This window comes from Podospora pseudoanserina, chromosome 3 (assembly GCF_035222485.1).
Source record: "Podospora pseudoanserina strain CBS 124.78 chromosome 3, whole genome shotgun sequence".
NCBI lineage: Eukaryota > Fungi > Ascomycota > Sordariomycetes > Sordariales > Podosporaceae > Podospora > Podospora pseudoanserina.
Window position 1 is genome coordinate 2,167,999 of NC_085922.1, and position 17,621 is coordinate 2,185,619.

At 53.7% G+C, this 17,621-nt stretch overlaps 6 protein-coding genes across 6 annotated transcripts; 3 read left to right on the forward strand and 3 right to left on the reverse strand.

Moving 5' to 3' along the window:
• Positions 1-72: 72 nt before the first annotated feature.
• On the forward strand, positions 73-2,188 carry QC764_306310 (uncharacterized protein; the record flags this gene model as incomplete). Its single annotated transcript, XM_062945736.1, has 3 exons — positions 73-383; positions 437-1,213; positions 1,271-2,188. Exons 1-3 carry the CDS (start codon positions 249-251, stop codon positions 2,186-2,188), a joined length of 1,830 nt encoding a protein of 609 aa, XP_062801764.1. The 5' UTR covers positions 73-248.
• Positions 2,189-2,675: 487 nt separating this feature from the next.
• QC764_306320 (uncharacterized protein) lies at positions 2,676-3,682 on the forward strand (the record flags this gene model as incomplete). The annotated part of the gene is made up of 3 exons (XM_062945737.1): positions 2,676-3,465; positions 3,488-3,555; positions 3,578-3,682. The coding sequence occupies 3 exons, from the start codon at positions 2,676-2,678 to the stop codon at positions 3,680-3,682; spliced, it is 963 nt and encodes a 320-aa protein (XP_062801765.1).
• A 1,373-nt stretch (positions 3,683-5,055) lies between these two features.
• On the reverse strand, positions 5,056-8,331 carry SPO22 (sporulation-specific protein 22; the record flags this gene model as incomplete). The annotated part of the gene is made up of 5 exons (XM_062945738.1): positions 5,056-5,435; positions 5,491-6,054; positions 6,106-6,488; positions 6,573-6,700; positions 6,757-8,331. The coding sequence occupies 5 exons, from the start codon at positions 8,329-8,331 to the stop codon at positions 5,056-5,058; spliced, it is 3,030 nt and encodes a 1,009-aa protein (XP_062801766.1).
• Positions 8,332-8,781: 450 nt separating this feature from the next.
• RDS2 (Transcription factor) lies at positions 8,782-11,763 on the reverse strand (the record flags this gene model as incomplete). Its single annotated transcript, XM_062945739.1, has 8 exons — positions 11,666-11,763; positions 10,863-11,592; positions 10,753-10,775; positions 10,420-10,437; positions 9,922-10,264; positions 9,137-9,846; positions 8,884-9,077; positions 8,782-8,824 (listed from the first exon to the last, which is right to left on the reverse strand). The coding sequence occupies exons 2-8, from the start codon at positions 11,044-11,046 to the stop codon at positions 8,782-8,784; spliced, it is 1,515 nt and encodes a 504-aa protein (XP_062801767.1). The 5' UTR covers positions 11,047-11,592; positions 11,666-11,763.
• QC764_306350 (uncharacterized protein) lies at positions 11,604-17,282 on the forward strand. Its single transcript, XM_062945740.1, has 2 exons — positions 11,604-13,887; positions 13,949-17,282. The coding sequence occupies exons 1-2, from the start codon at positions 12,704-12,706 to the stop codon at positions 15,726-15,728; spliced, it is 2,964 nt and encodes a 987-aa protein (XP_062801768.1). The 5' UTR covers positions 11,604-12,703; the 3' UTR covers positions 15,729-17,282.
• QC764_306360 (uncharacterized protein) lies at positions 16,186-17,271 on the reverse strand (the record flags this gene model as incomplete). Its single annotated transcript, XM_062945741.1, has 1 exon — positions 16,186-17,271. The coding sequence occupies one exon, from the start codon at positions 17,269-17,271 to the stop codon at positions 16,186-16,188; it is 1,086 nt and encodes a 361-aa protein (XP_062801769.1).
• Positions 17,283-17,621: the final 339 nt, after the last annotated feature.

A 17,621-nucleotide genomic window follows, 5' to 3' on the forward strand; every position in this document is an offset into this window, starting at 1 on the left:
GCACACGTGGTCCGTGCCTTGTGCCAAGACACAATGACGGTGTTGTGGGGAAATGCATTCCCCTGTCGACCGCGCATTTGAGTGCCGCTGGAAAACACGACCGCCCGGCAGAATCGCCGCGCAAGCTCCCTCCCTCTTTAGCTTTCCTGGAAACACCTTTTGGAACTGCCCCACGATCACATTGCTTCTATCGCTTCCTTTGGTCAATCGCGTCTCGATATGCCGATTCAACCAAACATCAAATAACCATGCCGCCGCGACGCCTATTTGGACCGCAGTACCTGTCGTGCTTTTACTGTGGCTACACCACCAAACTGCGCAACGATGGCAGTACAACACACTTCCGGTGTCTCTCTTGCGATGCCGACAACTATCGCGATAGGGTAGAGTTCTATTATTCTTGTCAAAGTCTCTCTCTATACTGATATGACGCTAGAATGGCGAGCCAGTCGACCCTCCAGTGGCACGAACTAATACTTCGACGCCCGCACCTCGATACGCTGTCCCACGCCCTGGGTCCCCTCCAGCAAGCCCGACCAACTCAGTCTTTTGCAAGACGTGCTTAAACAACCAACGTCTTTTGAGTGCCAGTCTTGCCCAATATCTTCCCGATTCCGACGAGTCCGACGATTCAGACAACGGGGAGCGAGAGAGCCGGTTTGATGAGTTTCGCATTACCCAAGAGCGCATCTATCCCCAGATGTGTGCCGAGTGTGAGCCCAAAGTCCGGCAGCGTCTAGACCAGGCGGCCTACACAGCCAAGACCGATACCCTTCGGCGCATGATGGACCGCAATTCCAACATTCGGCGCAAGATTTACATCCAGTCGAGGATGCCTATAAAGATACTGAACGGCATTGGGAGATTGCTGTGGGTGTCGGGCTTTGTGTTACAACTTGTGTGGCATAGTTTGCTCTCTACCACAAACACCAACCAGATCCCATATTCCTCTTGGTTGCCATTGTCAGACACATTGCTGAAATGGAGCATTGGGGCCACAGTTTTGGGGATGTGGTGGAATCCACGGTTGTTGGATATGATAGCTGGAAACAGCAGGCAGGTTACCGGGCTATTTCGCTGGTACTTGATTCAGTTTATTGCCGTCTTCTCGCGTATATATCTACGTGTTGCTCCAGGCTCTGCAAATGCTGCTTTGCGGAAGTTGCCCTTCCGAACCAATTTGCAAATCATCAGCGCGACTGCTGCCACCATAGTATGTGCTATCCATCCATCTATTCATGTCCAAGATCAAATACTAATCAGCAAGCAGCTATTTTTGATAGCATGGCAATCGGTCGGCCTCAAGCCTTTGCCTGTAATCAAACCAACCGCGAAACAATCAAACCAGTCCTCATTACGGGGGAGACCAGTTGCGAAGAAGACGCCTGCCTCTTCCGGAGCCAAACCCAGAGCCTCCAGTGCGAAGAAGGACACCATAAAGTCTCTGGGAGATCTGTTGGATGAGCTGGAGCATATTGAGAGCTCCCCTCCAGAACCAAAACGACCAAGCACAGCAGCATCTACTGTCTATGATTTGTCACCGCTCAGACGCGCGAGGGATGAGCCGCGTGCCCCACGAATGGGCTTTACACATACCCTGGAAGCCCAGCAGCTTACCAACTCTCTTACCAGCATTCAAGAGCTTGACTCGATGAATCTTGTCTCACCGTCCTTTTTTCAGGACCCCCCTCAAAGGCAGGTCAATTATTCTGCAGAAATGGAGTGGGAGCCAGTGCCACCGCAACAGCAGGTCTCCTCGCATCGCGCTTTCAGCACTCAGGGCCAACGCAAGGCTCAGCCGTTTGGGGCTGCCCCAGTAGAACCCAAGAAGGGTCCGTTCTGGTACAAAGTCCCGCCGGCTCCAGTAACGCCTGCGCAGAGAGCATTTAACCCTCCGAACCAACCTAGACTGAGACCAAGCCCGGTGCAAGGTCAAGAAATCCAGTTCCGGGGCACTGGGACGCCCCAGAAGCAGTTGACTAGCAGTCGGCACTATGAGCCCGCGCCAGAATTTGCTCCAGCAACCTTCTTTGCGCAGCCAGGTCCGGATGACCCGAGAAACGAACTGACCGGCATGTTTTCGGGCAGTTTCAGTCTCGAGCACGAGAGTCCGAAGGAAGAAAAGCCACAGTCGACATGGCTTGGAAGATTGCGGAACAGAACACCGGCATCAAACAAGAAGAAATAGGAAGATGACAGAGATAAATGGTTGTGATTGATTCAAACAATAACTTGTACATGAATGACTATGATACTGGGATGGTTGGATGGGTAGGGTCAGGATACGGCGGGATTATCTGTTAAGAAATATGTATACCCCTTTCATGTTGGTTGAAGAGCCATGCCCAGCAGGTTGTCAGGGCAACCTAACCCGATCAGGCGATCATGTAAATATTAGGTGTCGCCAGCCCCATTTTCATCGGTTTAAACAATCTCCATGGTGTTGTCAACCGGTTTTGCAGGCTTTTGCGTTGAGAGCTTTCGGACCCAGTCAAGTTGCCACTCTCAGTCCAAGATCCGGTTCTCTTACCAATTAGGGCCGTCACACGGCACAGGATTTTGCTGGCACTATCTCACGTCAGTGACGACATAGATCGGAACCCCCTATTCAAGCTGTTGACTTGAACATCGTGAACCTCACTCTGACTGCTTCTGACTTTTCGACATCATCTAAAATGGAAAACCCAAACGACAACAACGACAACTCGCACTCCCACTACCGCACAACCGGCACACGCCGAATCCCCTCATGGCTCAACGCCATACCCTCCGAAGCAGGCGGGGGAAGCGACGCGACAAGCAGAACAGGCCCCTCCGTCGCATCCCATCGCCACCATCACCACCCTCAAGGCCCGCCACCGCCATATTCATTCGGACAGCCAGAGAAGTCATCATTTCCAGCAGCAACTCAAGACCAGTCCATGTCCCCGCCCAAAATGAAGATAAGAGGACATTTCAACCCTCCGAATCAGCAGCTTTACTCTGAGACATCACTTGCCTCTTCCGGCCCCCAGCAGCAGCAGCAGCATCAGTTTCAAACCCCAACAGCTTCCACCCAACCCACACAGCCATCATCACAACAGTTACTCTCACTCTCACGACCCGAGTCACCGTCCCCAAGTAAACCCTCCCCTGTTATGGACCCCCTCCGTCAAGAGGTCACAACCAATTTCACGTCTCACTGCCCGGTGTGCATTTCTTCGTCGTCGTCTTCGTCCACCGGCCAGTGTAACCGCTGCCAAATGATAAAATCATACGTCCACCAACCATATCACACCTACCACTTTCTGAGCTCGTTTCTGTTGCCCATCTCGGAAGTTTTCAACTACGAGGAGATGCTGGCTCATTTGAATGAGACGATTATTGAGCGGGTTATGAAGGGAGGGAAGGCGGAGAAGGTTTATCCCCTGATGGACGACTTTGGGGTTGTGGTGGAAAAGGCAAGGAGGAGGAAGGAGTTTTTGGAGGGGGGATGGATAGGGTGGAGGGAGGGGGAGGAATGGGAGGGTTATTGGGCAGTGGGGGATGGTTAGGGATGGGACACCCGTGAAGAGGGGAAGAGGGGAGGGGAGGGGGGGAGGAGGAGGGAGGAGGAGGAGGAGGAGGAGGAGGGCAGGGGTCTAAAGGGGGGAGAGGAAGAGGGGGTGGAGTGCGGAGGGGTAGGATTGTGATGTGTGTTTGAGCGTGTGCTGGATACCTTATCTAGGTTCTATGGCTGAAGCGTGGTTCAGGATACTATACTGTTGCCTTGAACTTGATAATACATGTTGCTTTGCTACCACCACGGACAGTAGCTGAGAGAGGTAGAAAAGGTTATCGCGCAAAGGGGCGTGCCATGGGTTGAAAAGGTAAAGGGCAACGCCATCAAAGTAAAGTTTACACCCTCGGTAGCTATATCTTGCCCTCCAAGTGTTGCCCTCGAGTTTGAATCCTTTTCTCTTCCGTGCATAAAAAAACGACAGATCTGTGACACCACCAACCATCAACCATCCACCACCACCACCACCACCACAACCCACTCATCAAACCATCACCAACCACAACACCCACCCCACAGAAAAAATGCCAGCCCTACCTCTACCCACCACCCTCACCACCATCACGCACCGCTCCCCAGCCAACCTCATCGTCCCCCCCATCAACCCCTTCCCAGACACCCTCAACTTGAACAATCGCACCTCCACTCCAACCACAACCCCCCTCCCCTCTTCCAACCCCCCCGCCGCAATCTCCTTCATCGTCATCTTCTCCCTCGTCATAATAACCACCTTCCTCGCCGCTCTATACATCAACATCCGCGCCCGCAAGCACACCCACAAACAACAACAACAACAACAACAACCCCACCAACTCCAAACCTGGACCCCCCTGGTCACAAAACGACAAGAGGAGCGCGCCAAACAACTCCATCTAGAAAAGCAAGACCAACTTTGGGAAGGGCAGGAGGAGAGAACAAGAAGAGGGGAGCTGCTCCGGGCTGGAATGGAGGTTGGTGCCATGGCGGGAAGACTCTCATCGGGACGAGAGAGGGCAGAATTGAGTGGGGATGGAGGGGACGGTGTCAGCAATTATGAGAGTGGGAAGGAGGAGGAGCAGGAGGGGAGTGTGATACGTGAACCGCCGCCGCCGCCGCCATATTTCCCCCCCATGGGTAGGGAAGCAAGCGGTAGATGATGCCTCTACTACTAGGGCTGTGCGTTCGGTTCTGTTAGGTGATGGGCGGCCGATTATAGGTGATTAACAAGGGAAGGAGCGGGCTTTTTGGGGGTTTAAGGGTGGGAAAAGATGGATCAGAGGGGTTGAAATTATCTCGAGGCCTGTTGACCAGCTTTCGGGATCTGTCGACTTTCTTTCGGGGCCTATCAACTATCTTTAAAGGCCTGTTGGCTGTTTTTCATGCAAGGTAAAAAAAAAAAAGGCCATGCAAAAGCAACTATAAAACAGCTAAGCAATCCCAAACTCACACCTCTCCCACCACACAACTAACCCCGTCTAAACGGCACCAAGACACCCCATAACGCATAGCTCATATCCCTCACCACAACCACGCCATCCCTAGCCCAACTCCAACCTCCCCAACTTCCCCCTCAAAACCCCCTCCAACCCACCCCCATCCCTACAAAACCCCGCCAGCTTCACCGCCCCCTCCCCCCACCCCCTCGCCCTCTCCCTCTCCCCAGCAGCGAAACAATCAATCCCGTGATTAAACGCCGTAGCAGCCATCCACTCCAGCTCCTCCTCCGGCCAGCCAGCCTCGCTCTCCCTTAACTCCCTCGCCTTCCCGCACGCCTCCTCCAGCAGCCTCATCGCCAACCCGTCATCCACCGGCAACGTAGCCTGGAACAAACACCTCGTATACTTTGCCAATTTCACCGCGTCAAACGCCTCGAGCGCCCAAATCTCATTGACAAGTCTTCGCATGGTTGAGTACAGAACTACTTGGGGTGTTAGTTAGCTTGTTTGGGTAACAAAGGGGGGCAGGGGGTTTACCTTGTCCTGGAGCTCTCGCTCGGAGCAAACTATCCGCCATAGCCTGAAAAGCCGTCACACTTTTGCAGCCGACTGCTCTTTGCACAATCCCACCCAAATCATCCCACGCTTCCAGCACTACCGCGGCTTCAAAGTCAAATGTCAGCAGCGTGGCGTGTTTCCTTAGCATGTCATCTCTCGAGTGTTCGTCTAGCCGTGGCAAAAGCTCTGGAAGGTCGGTATCGAATGCCAAAACATGTTCTCGCATGGCGGTGTAATATTCTAGTTGCTTCGTGACATTGTCTTCCGCCCTTGCTTGGGAGACCAACGCCGAGGAAATGATGAACTGGGAAAAGAGCATCTTCAAACCCATCTCAACAAGCTGAGACCCTCCCATGTCAGGCGGAAAGTGGCCGGTGATATGGACGCAAGAGGTGAGCATTCTGACTATGTACCGTAGGTCCCACGTTGTTGTGTTCTTCAGAGCGAGGTTATAAGAGTTGCGGCTGAACCACTCGAGTTCGTCAACCGTAAACAGCTTGCGTCTTGGATTCTCTTTCTTCTGCTTTTCGAGGGCGACAACGACTGTTTGATCGGTCAGGAGGCTGCCAGTATGGGCATTTAGGGATAGCTCACCAGCATCAAACATATCGCAAAGGTCTTCAACAACCCCGTTTTCACCAGCGTCTGCCCTATCAACGAGCATGTTCAATAGTCGAATGGTACACCTGAACAACGCCGGCAAATGTATCGGATTCGGCTCCTTGTACTCATATCGATCCTGCAGCTTCTTGAGAGCGGCAATAGCACAGATGACGTCCCCAGCCTTCTGGGACTCTGCAATACAAGCCCCCAGAAAGTCGACATGTTCAGGTGTCTGACTGATAGTTTCAAGACATTTTCCAGCCAATACTCGGTCTTCAGTCCGTATGGCGACTTTGAAGGCAAGATATGCGGTCATGGGCTCCTTCCAGCTCGTAGCCGACATGTCGTTGATGACTCTTGTTGCCGTCTCCATGCTGTTACGGGCCAGAGCACAGAGGAGAAGCTTTCTTTCTTGACGTCAGTCCTTAAATTCAACATCGGGAATGGCTTTGAATTACCTTTCCAGCTTTGCATTATTTCCAGGACCGCCCTTCTCAAATATGGGCGCCAACGCCAACTGACACCAAGCCTCGGCGAGCGCGTATTCCCCCTGAGTATACGACAACTCCAACTTCTTCCACAACAGCTGCACCATCATCATCAGCATTCTCTCTTCTGCCCTTCCACCCAAAGAAAACTCACCGCCTGCGCAGCAACCGCCGCCTCAGCGCTCACAGCCCTCGCAACATTCCCAAACAACTCGCCTAACCTCCTCACCGTCTCCATCGAATCCCTCTGCTGCGTCATCATCCACATCCTCGTCACCAACGCCTTCTCCATAAACTCTTGCCCACCAGTTCCCCCCAATGTCCTCAACACCAAAATAAAATCATCCATCACCGCACACCCCGCCCCAGGAGCCTTATCATGCAACCTCCTCACATGATGCACAACCAACTTGAACTCCGCCCCCGACCCCATCCCCTTCTTCCCATCAAAGTTCCTAATCAAATGCCTCAACACATCCGCATACCCCTCCTCATCAAACACCTCCGCATTAGGCGTCTTATACATCACCTCCAACTTCAACAAACAAACCACCATCTTATTCCCCATCTCTACCTCCACAAAATCAACATAATTCTTCGCCTTCCCATAATTCTCCTCCGTTCCCGTCCCCAGCAACGCAGTAATCAACGCCTGCAAAATCGCCAACCTCAGCTCCACCCCCTCCCTCGTAAGCTGCTCAACACCCACACTATTCACCACCTCATTCGCCCTCTCCAACCACTTGACCGCGATCTTATAGTCCTCCTTCCCGCTCAGACTCTTCCCAATCTCATACAGCACATCCGCCAACCTCTCGGTATAATCCCTCGTGAGAAACCCCCTCAGGCGCTCAGCACTGCTGTACATATGCTCGGCAACATCCAACCTCCCCTCCACCCACGCCAGCGCCGTCCTCCAGATGAAGTACTCCACCTCCAAACAATTCGCCTCACTAACCTCTTCCTCCATCCAGCCTTCCCGTCCCAAATCTTGCAAATGAGTTTTGTGATCGGCCACAATCTGCAGCGCATTCCCCGACAGCTTCGTCTCCTTCGTCCCCACCAAGTCCCTTGTTATCTTCAAACCGAGTTTGATCACATCCACCAGATCACTCCTCCTCTTCCTCTTGTTCCTGGCCGAGCGGGCAAACACCACCAGCCAAAACCCCAGCGCCTTGCCATAGAGCGCAAGTTTCCTCAGCCGAGTATTGGGGGCCTCAGGCGGGTTGATCGGGTCGTTGCAGTCCCGCCATAATCTCGTGCATAAATTCCACAGCCTGACACCAACACCATCAATGTCAATTTCTTCGGGCGAGTGCTGCTGCTGATGATGCTGCGCAGAGGAGGAGGGCTGAGGCCGTTGGCAAAGCAAATGAAGCTTGTCAATATGTCCAGTAATCTCCTCAGTAAGCCCTTCCGCGGCAGGTATATCATTCGGCACAGACAGCAGGTTCAACAGTCTGTTGGCAAACTCGACACAGGGGGTAATCCGCCTCTCGGTCTTGGACTGGGTAGGAGCGGGTGCTTCTGCCGTTAGCATGTGCGTCTGTCCTGTCGGCCGTGGAGGAGGTACAAGCGATCGAGGAGGAGGTGACGAGAAGGGCGGAGGTGACAGCCTCGGGCGGACACCAGTCCCTGCTCCTGTCGCTGAGACCCCCCTGGTCGGCGGGAGTGGTTTAGAAGGGAGCCTCCTATCGTGGCTGGAGATGGTCGATCGAAGGGGCGGCATCGTGTATAGATACCAGAGGCATCGCAACTAAGTTGGCACAGCGACAGAAGGAGAGGCAGAAAACGCTGAACTTGACTCTGCCTGATAGGCACGTGGACTAGCTTATGACAAATGGCCGCCCTCACCCAACCATCCAGTGGAAGGCGCGATCAAGGAGAACGGAAGGTGCTACCTATCCACCAGCACCTTCCTGATGTCAACCATCAACCCTATCCCTTTCCAAACCATCAACTCCAGCCATCAATCAATGTCGTCTTCCAATCCAACTCTTGTTGTTTTCCTGATTATTTCTCCTTTTTACAAGCTGACTCTAAACATCCACGTGTGTGGATAGTCTTTGTTTTGTCGATGCTCCCACCGCATCTTATTATGCTCCCTGTTCTACGAAACGTCCCGATGCTTGCCCTGTCGGGCGGGTATGTTATAATAAACGACGATTTGATCCCACATTTAAGGGTCGTGGGGGATGAAGTTTCCAATGATCAAGCCCGGCCTGGGTAGTGTCAGCAAGACTGAAATGACAAAAGAGAAAAGAGAATGTCCACCACATACACTTGGGCGTTGTCCTTTTTTATCCTGAAAGAAAAGCAGCAGTTCACCACCTTTTTCGACGATTTATTGGGGCTCTTGAGTGTGCAGGCTGTCAAAAGGGTGTCGTGGAGCGGATCGAAGGCAATGGTTCCAAACTCTTCCCAATACCGCACGACCGACTCCTCGGTCAGGATCTCGTGCAGTTTAGTCTTGCCCTGTGACGGGATCAGCAACCCAGCCATGCATGCCCCCTTCTGGTCGACCCAACACCTACATTTCTGAGATCTTCCACTGGCACGTCGATGAGCTCGGCCATCTCCTTGTTACCCCTGAAAATCTCCCCTGTTCGACGCCAGCAGCATGCCGGGACCGCCATGCTGGCGAAGACGCGGTCGTACTCCATCAGGGAACTCTCTATCTGCATCTCGTTGATGGTCAGAAACATGTGGTCCCGCCCCTGCATCTTTTCGCGAAACTTTGGCCGGAAACGATCGAGTTGTCGGAGGATCTTTTGTCTCGACCCCGGGCTGACGTGCTCGTTGAGATATGTTTGAAGACTCTGGTAGCCTTTGATATAGTTAAACGGTTGGAGGAGTCCAGCCTCGACTTTGGCCGTGAGAACCTGGAGCATGCGGTCATCCGCGTCGGCATTACCGCTGGGATCGGCTGCCTGGAGATAATATTCTCGGGTCTTGTCCTTGGAAACCGCAGCTGATTGTTCCGAATTGGCCGTGGGCAGAGAGGCTCCCGGAGCCGTGGCCGGGGGCGGCATGGAGCTGCTACTGGGAAACCCCGGGATTGGGCGGCCTTGGTTTTGACCATCGGGCGCAGCCACGGGGTCCTCGAATATGTTGGCTCGCAGGTAGTTGTTCAGGACGTCGAACTCACTCGACACCTCATGGGGAACTACAAAGCTGGGGTGATAGTTGTGCATGTCGTGATAATGGCTTTGGGAGGCTAACCAGGAGTCAGGGAAACCGCCGACTGGGAGGGAAGGTTTTCAGCTCCTGGCGTAAGGAACGGACTGGGGGGGGGAGGGAGAGATTTTCAGGCACCTACATTGGTTCATACTGCTACCCAGCGTGCTGCCTTGGAGGCCGGACACCGCCGTGGGTTGCACGAGCTGTAGCTGATTACTCTGGCCTAGCGCAGCAGCAGCATCGAAGGCGGCACTGGCGGCTGATCCTGTCCCGGAGCTCAAGCTCCCATCGAACGAGGCCAGTCTCAAGGCGTCTGCCGCTGTCTGGTTCATGTTGCCGCGGCCCAGGTCTGACTGAGACGCAGACCCGTGCGTAGTAGACGGGGCGACGACGCTCTTGGACTTGTTGGACCCCTGATCACGGGGCTCATCATGGCACAGGTGTCCGATATTCCGCTTAACACATCTCGTACATGGTCTCGCCTATTCACAGCACGGCCTGGGGTCAATAACTGCTCAAGCGCTGGGGCCAATGGTTCGACGCCCCTGTCCTGTCTCATCCCGGCCGCCAGCAAGCAGCAGACGGGAAGACTGGGGACGGGACGTCGACCAGGCGGAAGGGGGATAAGTGTACGTACAAGATCACACGTCATGTGCTGTATGTAGACGAGGGTGGAATCATCCCTGGTTAGCCACTGTAACAACTCGATACATGCATGATGTATGCGTATACAGTATATGGTGTGTAGTGCTCATTGTGAATAGTGGGTATGAGAGGTGAGGTCGTGTATGCGAGCACGCTGCTGCAGGGGCGCTTCTCCTCCACGGAAGCTCTCCGTGGGGGGCAGCTGCCCAGCCAGCAGCCAGCTTCACTTAGATCAAGAAACAAAGGAAAAAAAAAAAAAAAAAAAAGACCAGAGGTGGCTGGAGACAGGGGTGTGGTGCCCGGCGCACTGGGATAAATGACTTACAGATCGACGGCAGTAGAGGCAGGCTGTAACAAATGGTGTCAGCATACAAACGCCATTCCCGGGGGACCGAAGCCATCGTGGAGCCGGAGGGGTGGTTCGACAAGACTTACCATGACTGACCTTGCGGCGCTTCTTGGGGGTCTGGTGGTGGGTGGTGTGGTGGTTGTGTTGGTTGTGTTGCTGTTGGTCGTCGGTAGAAGGCGCATGGTGATCCTTGGGCTTGGTGTTGCTCTCGGACTTGATGTCCTTGGTCTCATTCCCGGCGGTCCTCTCCATGGCTTCGGTTGCCGTCATTGTCTAGTGGACTCTTCTCCCATTGGGTCTCGTGGTTACGCAACGGGCTTCGAGTTCGTTGCTCATTTAAGCAGGGCCGGCGGCTTCTCGCAGCAAGTCGCGACCATTCAATGCCAGTTCCGACGCTGTTCTGCTGCTGCCGGCGGTGTCGTCGTGCTTCTCTCTCGGTCTGGGTTCCCCTGTTTTTTTTTTTTTTTGCGCTCTCTGCGTCGGCCGCGGCTCGTGTGTCGTTCGGTTCGCGAAGCAGTCGTTCGGCTTTGTTAACTCGACACCTCGGCCAGAAGGGTGCGCGCGTTGGCGGGGCAGTATCCGTGATTTGGTGTTATTGAAGCTGGTGGCCACGGGGTCGTCTCTCCGGGCGGCTTGAGGTTGGAAGCATTGCCGGGAGGTGTACGGAGTAAAAGTTGTATGTATGGGAAGGTAGTCGCCGTCGTTCCTAAAAGAAATCCTCTCCACCCGCGGCACCAGCCAGCAGCAGCGTGCTCAATGGGTCCTCTCTGCCGCCCAGAGCGGGACCCGGGCGCGGCGACCGGGGCTCAAGAGGGGCTGAAGTGTGAGCCGAGGGGTAAAGTTTACAGGGGATTCCAGGTGGGCTTAGCGCCAGTCATGGATCACTTACAGCATGAACCCACTGACGGCATGTCGCACGGGCTGCTAACTGGATCCAGTTCATCCTTTGTCGCATTTTGACAGTCATCTCGATTCTGTGTTCAACAATTGGATGGGGATTCGAGATGGTTCTTCATGTCTATAATTCCACCATTAAAGTTATTACTACCATCGTAGCCCGTACCTTCCCGGTTCCCGTCCTTTTGCCGGTTCCTGGCCGTACCTTCCTTCCCCTTTCCCACCGGGTACCTACCCCAACTCTCACCGAGTCGTGTGTGTTCTTTCCCTATCCAGCTCTACCAAAGGGCGGAAAGAGTGTCTCAAACTTTCACATGACGAGACCTTCTTCTCGGATTTCCCCTCCCTTTGAATGAATCAGCATCTGACATTGCGGGGATCGGAATGTTTTTCTTGCTGCTTGTTTACCTAATGGCCTACATAATCATACACACTCACTGACAGGAACTCGGATCATTGTTTTACTCACTGATGTCCGCCTTCCGACACTTTATACTTGGCATTCTGCACGCCCACAGGAAGGGCATCGCTCAAGTCCAATGTAAACCTGTCATATGAGTAGCTTCGACAACTGCTCTTGTCACGGGATGCTTGGCCCCTTTGGCCGACATAGGCAGTCCGTATGCTGGGAATCGAGATGCATCAAGGGATCGCGATGGGTGTGCAACAGATACGCCACTCGGTGCCTGCGTTGCACGACAGCCATCCAGACGGGACTGTTCTGGCGGTCAGGAGCTAGATTCATATTCTGGGCTTCCCATCTTGAGGTGAGGACCAAAGGCGAGTTGATCGATCCTTCGACATGCGGGGCACACACGTTGGAGGCGACGGCTGTGATTTGCTCACCATCCAGCTGTTGTTGGATCAGCCAGCCAAGGCAGGCATCGCTGACATTCAACCGTCTGCCTGTCCTCAAACCCACCAAGACAAAACTCAAACATGCGCATGAGCCTCAGACAGAGGTCTCGAGTTTGACTCAGCTCAGTTTCGGGACGTCGACTACACCTTCCAATGAAGGTTTGCAGCCGCGATGGCTTCCTCGTCATGGCACGAGGCATCATGCAGCAGACCCGATGTGAGCTTGGCTGAAGGCATTCCGTTCTGTATGAGTTGCGGCTCAATGGGCCCCCTCGACGACCTTGAACCAAGTGAAACACCACCAGCCATTCCGATTCTCTCCGGGAAGCGATCTGGCCTGTCGCTCTCGTGGCCCCATTCAGTGAAATATGCTACGCAACTTACCGACGGCGACGGAAACGATCTTGGAGATGTGCTTCAGTCCGTGCTATTAGCCGAGAAACCTGATGACTTGCAACTGGATGTCCAACAGGAAAAAATAGGGTCGGATCTGGAATCCAATTCTTCGTCGTCCACCATAGCCCAACAGTGTCGCACCTATCACCAAAGTCTGGTTCCCTCGGACGAAGTGACGGGCAATGACAGCATTCGTCTGCTTCGCCTCGGTAAGGGAAAAGGCTCGGAACCCTTGCACGGTACGCTGGAAACCCGAGAGCTCAAATACTTTCCCGAGTATGAAGCTCTGTCCTACACATGGGCCGATGCCAACGGCCAGGCTAGCCGGACCAAGAAGTTGTATCTGGGAAGGGAATGGGCTGTGTTCCCAATCACCACAAACTGCGACGCTGCTCTTCGTCATGTCCGCCTTCCCAACACTGAACGCTATATCTGGGTTGATACCGTTTGCATCAACCAGTTTGACAACCTTGAACGCTCGCATCAAGTTCAACTCATGCCTATGATCTATGCCACTGCTCAACGTGTGCTTGTTTACCTCGGTGAAGATAAACCGGAACGAAGCATGATCTCGAGACACCTCCCAGTTTTTTCCAAAGTGATGGACTGGAGCCAAAAGTGGGATGACCTGGGACCTATTCTACAACGCCCCTACTTCTTTCGGAGTTGGATTATACAAGAAATCGCCTCTGCAAAAACAGCCTTGGTGGCCAATGGCGAATCATGGCGGGTATGGCCCGTCTATGACGAGAAAAGCGATGCGAGCCTGTTTCTCCCCTGGATTAAGGAATTCGAAACCCGAAAATACAAGACCTCCAAGCATCTTTTTCAGCTGATTACCGACTGCTGGACCTCACAGGCCTACGACCCACGGGATAAGGTGTTTTCTCTTCTTGGGGTGATCACTGGCGCAGCGGCCGACGGTCTGGTGGCCGATTATACGCTCACCGTTGAGCAGGTGTATGTGCATGCATCCAGTTGAGCACATTTGTTGCTGTTGCTGATATAGATCACACAATAGATACACAGGCCTCGCTTCGTTTGTACTGAAAAATCATAAGCAGGCCGATCTTCTCAAGTACGCTGCTGGTTATGCCAAATGCCCAGGGCTGCCCTCATGGGTGCCGGACTGGGCTATCCTCTCCCGAAACTGGGACGTCATGGCTCAAATACGCGCCTTTCACTCTTTTGAAACTCGAGCCAGTCTGATGAGCGCCCACAAGATCTCTTCTTACAGGACCGAGCACATCCGTGAGCCTTGGTTTATGGACGACGTCAGCAAAGTCATGTTTGCCGGCATCGATATCCACGGTCCTACTGGCTCTCTGTTTCTGCCTGGGATGAAAATCACAGATCTCCCCTCTGACCAGTACTCACGCGTTCCGGCTCATCCTACCCTCCAAGTTTTACCCGATCAACCATCATTGCCACCTCCTCACGGCGGCATGACTTGCTTCCGCGGACCTCTCTTCGTGATGGCCATGATGGGACCATCAGATGACACGTCTTGTTTGTCTGTCTGGTTTCTGCATGGCATCAATGCACCCGTCATCCTTCGACAGTCACAATCCGGCAACAGCAGCATCTTTTCCTTCGTTAGCACCTGTCATGTCAGAGTACAGACGGGCGTGTGCATGTTTCAGGGAACTGCTGAGGAAGAAATGTACAACCCCGACAGCTACACGATCAGTGAGAAGGGCTATACGATCGGATCAGATGCCAAACGCAAGGACAAACAACGCCAATTTCCACCACCCAAGTTTGAGCCCTGGAGGAGCTCGGTTTTGACCCGACCACGATTCTTGGAACATTTTGGCACGGATCGAATGGTGTTCGATCGGTGGGGTGACCTTTACTCGACAGCACTCCAAGATGCCACATTGAGAAGCTGTGCCGAGTCACAGCTTGCGAGGTTGCAAGCTCTGGGGGCGCACGCGGAGACGACCTGGACCGAATTCATCCAACGCGAAGTGCCGATCGTCATCCTGTTGCCATCGTTGAAGGGGGTTGATCTGATGGCACCAGTTGTGTTGCTTTTGGAAGACTTGGCGGAGTCACTCAAGCGGATGAAATTATTCTGGGAATCGATCGAGTCCCTTTTGGAAGCAGCCAAGATGCTGGGGAATACGGTTGAGGGCGCCATACGTGATGATTACGGGCGGAGGGCAGCAGAGCTGAAAATAATGAAGGTCAAGATGTTTGAAAAGGAGAAAGCTCGAGAAGCATACGTTGAGGATGGAGAACCTGGGCGAGTTTGGGTGAGCCGGAGTGTCAGGCAGCTGTATACCTGTTCGACGGAGAAGAATATGAAGGAGATGGTGTTTAGAATGACGGCAAACTTGGATGAGCGCGGGGGTTTTGCCGTTGACGGTGATGGTGGGAGGGAGCAGGAGCAGTCTGAATGGGCAAAGGATGGGATACCGTGTCCGGTGTGGTATATGATCAGGCTAGGGTACCACGGTTGGTGGCTGGGTATGAGAAAATACCAGCTGGAGCGTGGTAGGGGCTTTTTGAATGATTTGATAAATGGGCGCGGGGGGGATTGGAAGAGGACAGACCTGATGACGATGTTGGCTGGGGGGAAGGAGTTGCCTGCTAAGACGCCGAGGGAGCCTGGGGATGAGGAAGGGATGAGTGTGAATGAGGCTAATCTTGCGGAGACGAGGACGATGAGGGATGTGTTTGGGGAGGCGGAGATGGAGGTGAAGTTGACGATTATGGCGGTGAAGATTTTGATGGAGAAGAGGAAGGAGTATGCGAGGTTGATGAAGGGGGAGTGGAAGAAGATTGTGATTGTTTAAGCTACGGAATAGCTAAGGCAAAAGGCTCACCGGCCAACCCTCTCGTTTCTTATGTTGGGGAGGGGTAACTCGGTTACGAAAAGCTTGACGTGCAAGATCTTACTCCGGATATGGATCGAATCGAGAAGGCTGTTGGGCCCAATCCTTCAATTGGGAGCAGCTCCAATACTCGTCCCACTGAAGACCGGAGGGCCAATATGGCGAGAGTGAGTATTCGGAGCTGTTGAAAGGTGGGTGCGGAAGGTGGTGTATACTGTAGTTGCTCCCCCTTTTCTCTGACGAAACATCGGTTTCTGGGCAGGATGCCTGACTGGTAACAGATACGATAACTAATTATCATCAAGTCGCAAATTTGAGCAGTCACCCTCCATCAGGTGTGTATTCAAAGATGAACACAGTTCTGGGACCCCCATTTCCGATGTTGACACAGCCCTGACCCTCACCACTTTCTGCCCGTCTACATTCCCTTCTGCTCTCCCCCAGCAAGCCTCCCCAACCTCTTCTCCCTCCACCACCACGCATCCAGCATCGCAACTCCCGGGCCCCCCATCACACCAGCCAAAGCAACAACCGCCAAACCTCCAATCAACTCCCCCAACCCAACCGCCCCCGCAGCCCACACATCAACCATCAACCCCAAACTCCAGACCAACAAGCCCCCAAACGAACAGAGCAAATCATACTGCAAAAGCCCCCTCGTGCTCATCACAAACTCCCTCTTCGCCATGGTCACCGGCACAAAAACCTCCCAGAGGGAGAATCCGCTGTGGAGTATCACGTACCACCAAACCATCATGCTGATCCCCGCAACAACCAAACTCAACGCCCCCTTCCCAACCAATTTACTCCCCTTTGCCCATCCTGTTGGGATTGTTTTGGCAAGAATGGTATTTGCGAGGCCGATCCAAAGAGGGGCGGGCTGCCATAGCCAGGTGTAGTAGTGTCTTTGGTCGAGACTGTGGGGGAAGAACATGTGGTATACCCAGGCGTAATGCAGCGCCACTAGAAGGGGTAGCAGAAAGGGGATGTATTCCTCTTTTAGGAGCCTTTTTCGGGGGTCGAGGGCGAGGATGCTGGTGCTGGGGGAGAATGTGAAGTGCAGCCAGCAGTACAGCGGGGCAAGGACACCGAGGCCGAGGATCTGGGCGGCGAAGTTCCATGCTGTGGCTAGGTAGGCTGCTGTGTAGGCGTTGCCGTCGCGGAACGACTCTAGCAGTAAAACGAGGTAGACTGGCCCGAGGTCGACGAGGAAGAAGAGCATTTGGTGCCAGGCTAGGGGGTCTATGGATAGGGTGCTGGGCGCGAAGATTACACTTATGGGGCGGAAGAAGTCGTTGGCGGGTTTCCAGGGGAAGATACCCTCCAGAACTGGGACTGGGCCGGAGGGGTGGGGGATGAACCCCTTTTCCAAAATGGGCGGGACTAGCTCGACGAGGGTGTCGCGGTCGAATCTCTTGTTGCAAAAGTAGGAGAGGTAGAGGAGGGGCAGGGCGAGGACGCCGCGGCCTAGGCGGGAGGAGAGGAGGAGGGTGAGGGTGCCCATTTTGAATATTGGTTGTGAGGGTTGGTAGAGAAGGGGATAATCGGAGAGTGGTGGAGGGGTGGGCGGTGTTCATATGTTGGTCGTAGTGATGGTGGGGGACACAAATGGTTTTTGGAGGTTGGGGATGTTGGGCTGTTTGCCAACTGCATAATCGCCAAAAGCAACCCTTTTTATAGGCTGGGTTACCGGGACAGTGGACCGGAACACCTAGACAGGAATCAACTTATCAGGCTGTGAACATGGCAGCATTCGGAGGTTGCAATGAATGCCGGCTTTCAACGGGGGAGATATTGTCTCCGCCCAACTGTTCGAGGAAGGAGATCAAATAAGGAAGGCCAGTTTCCTGGTAC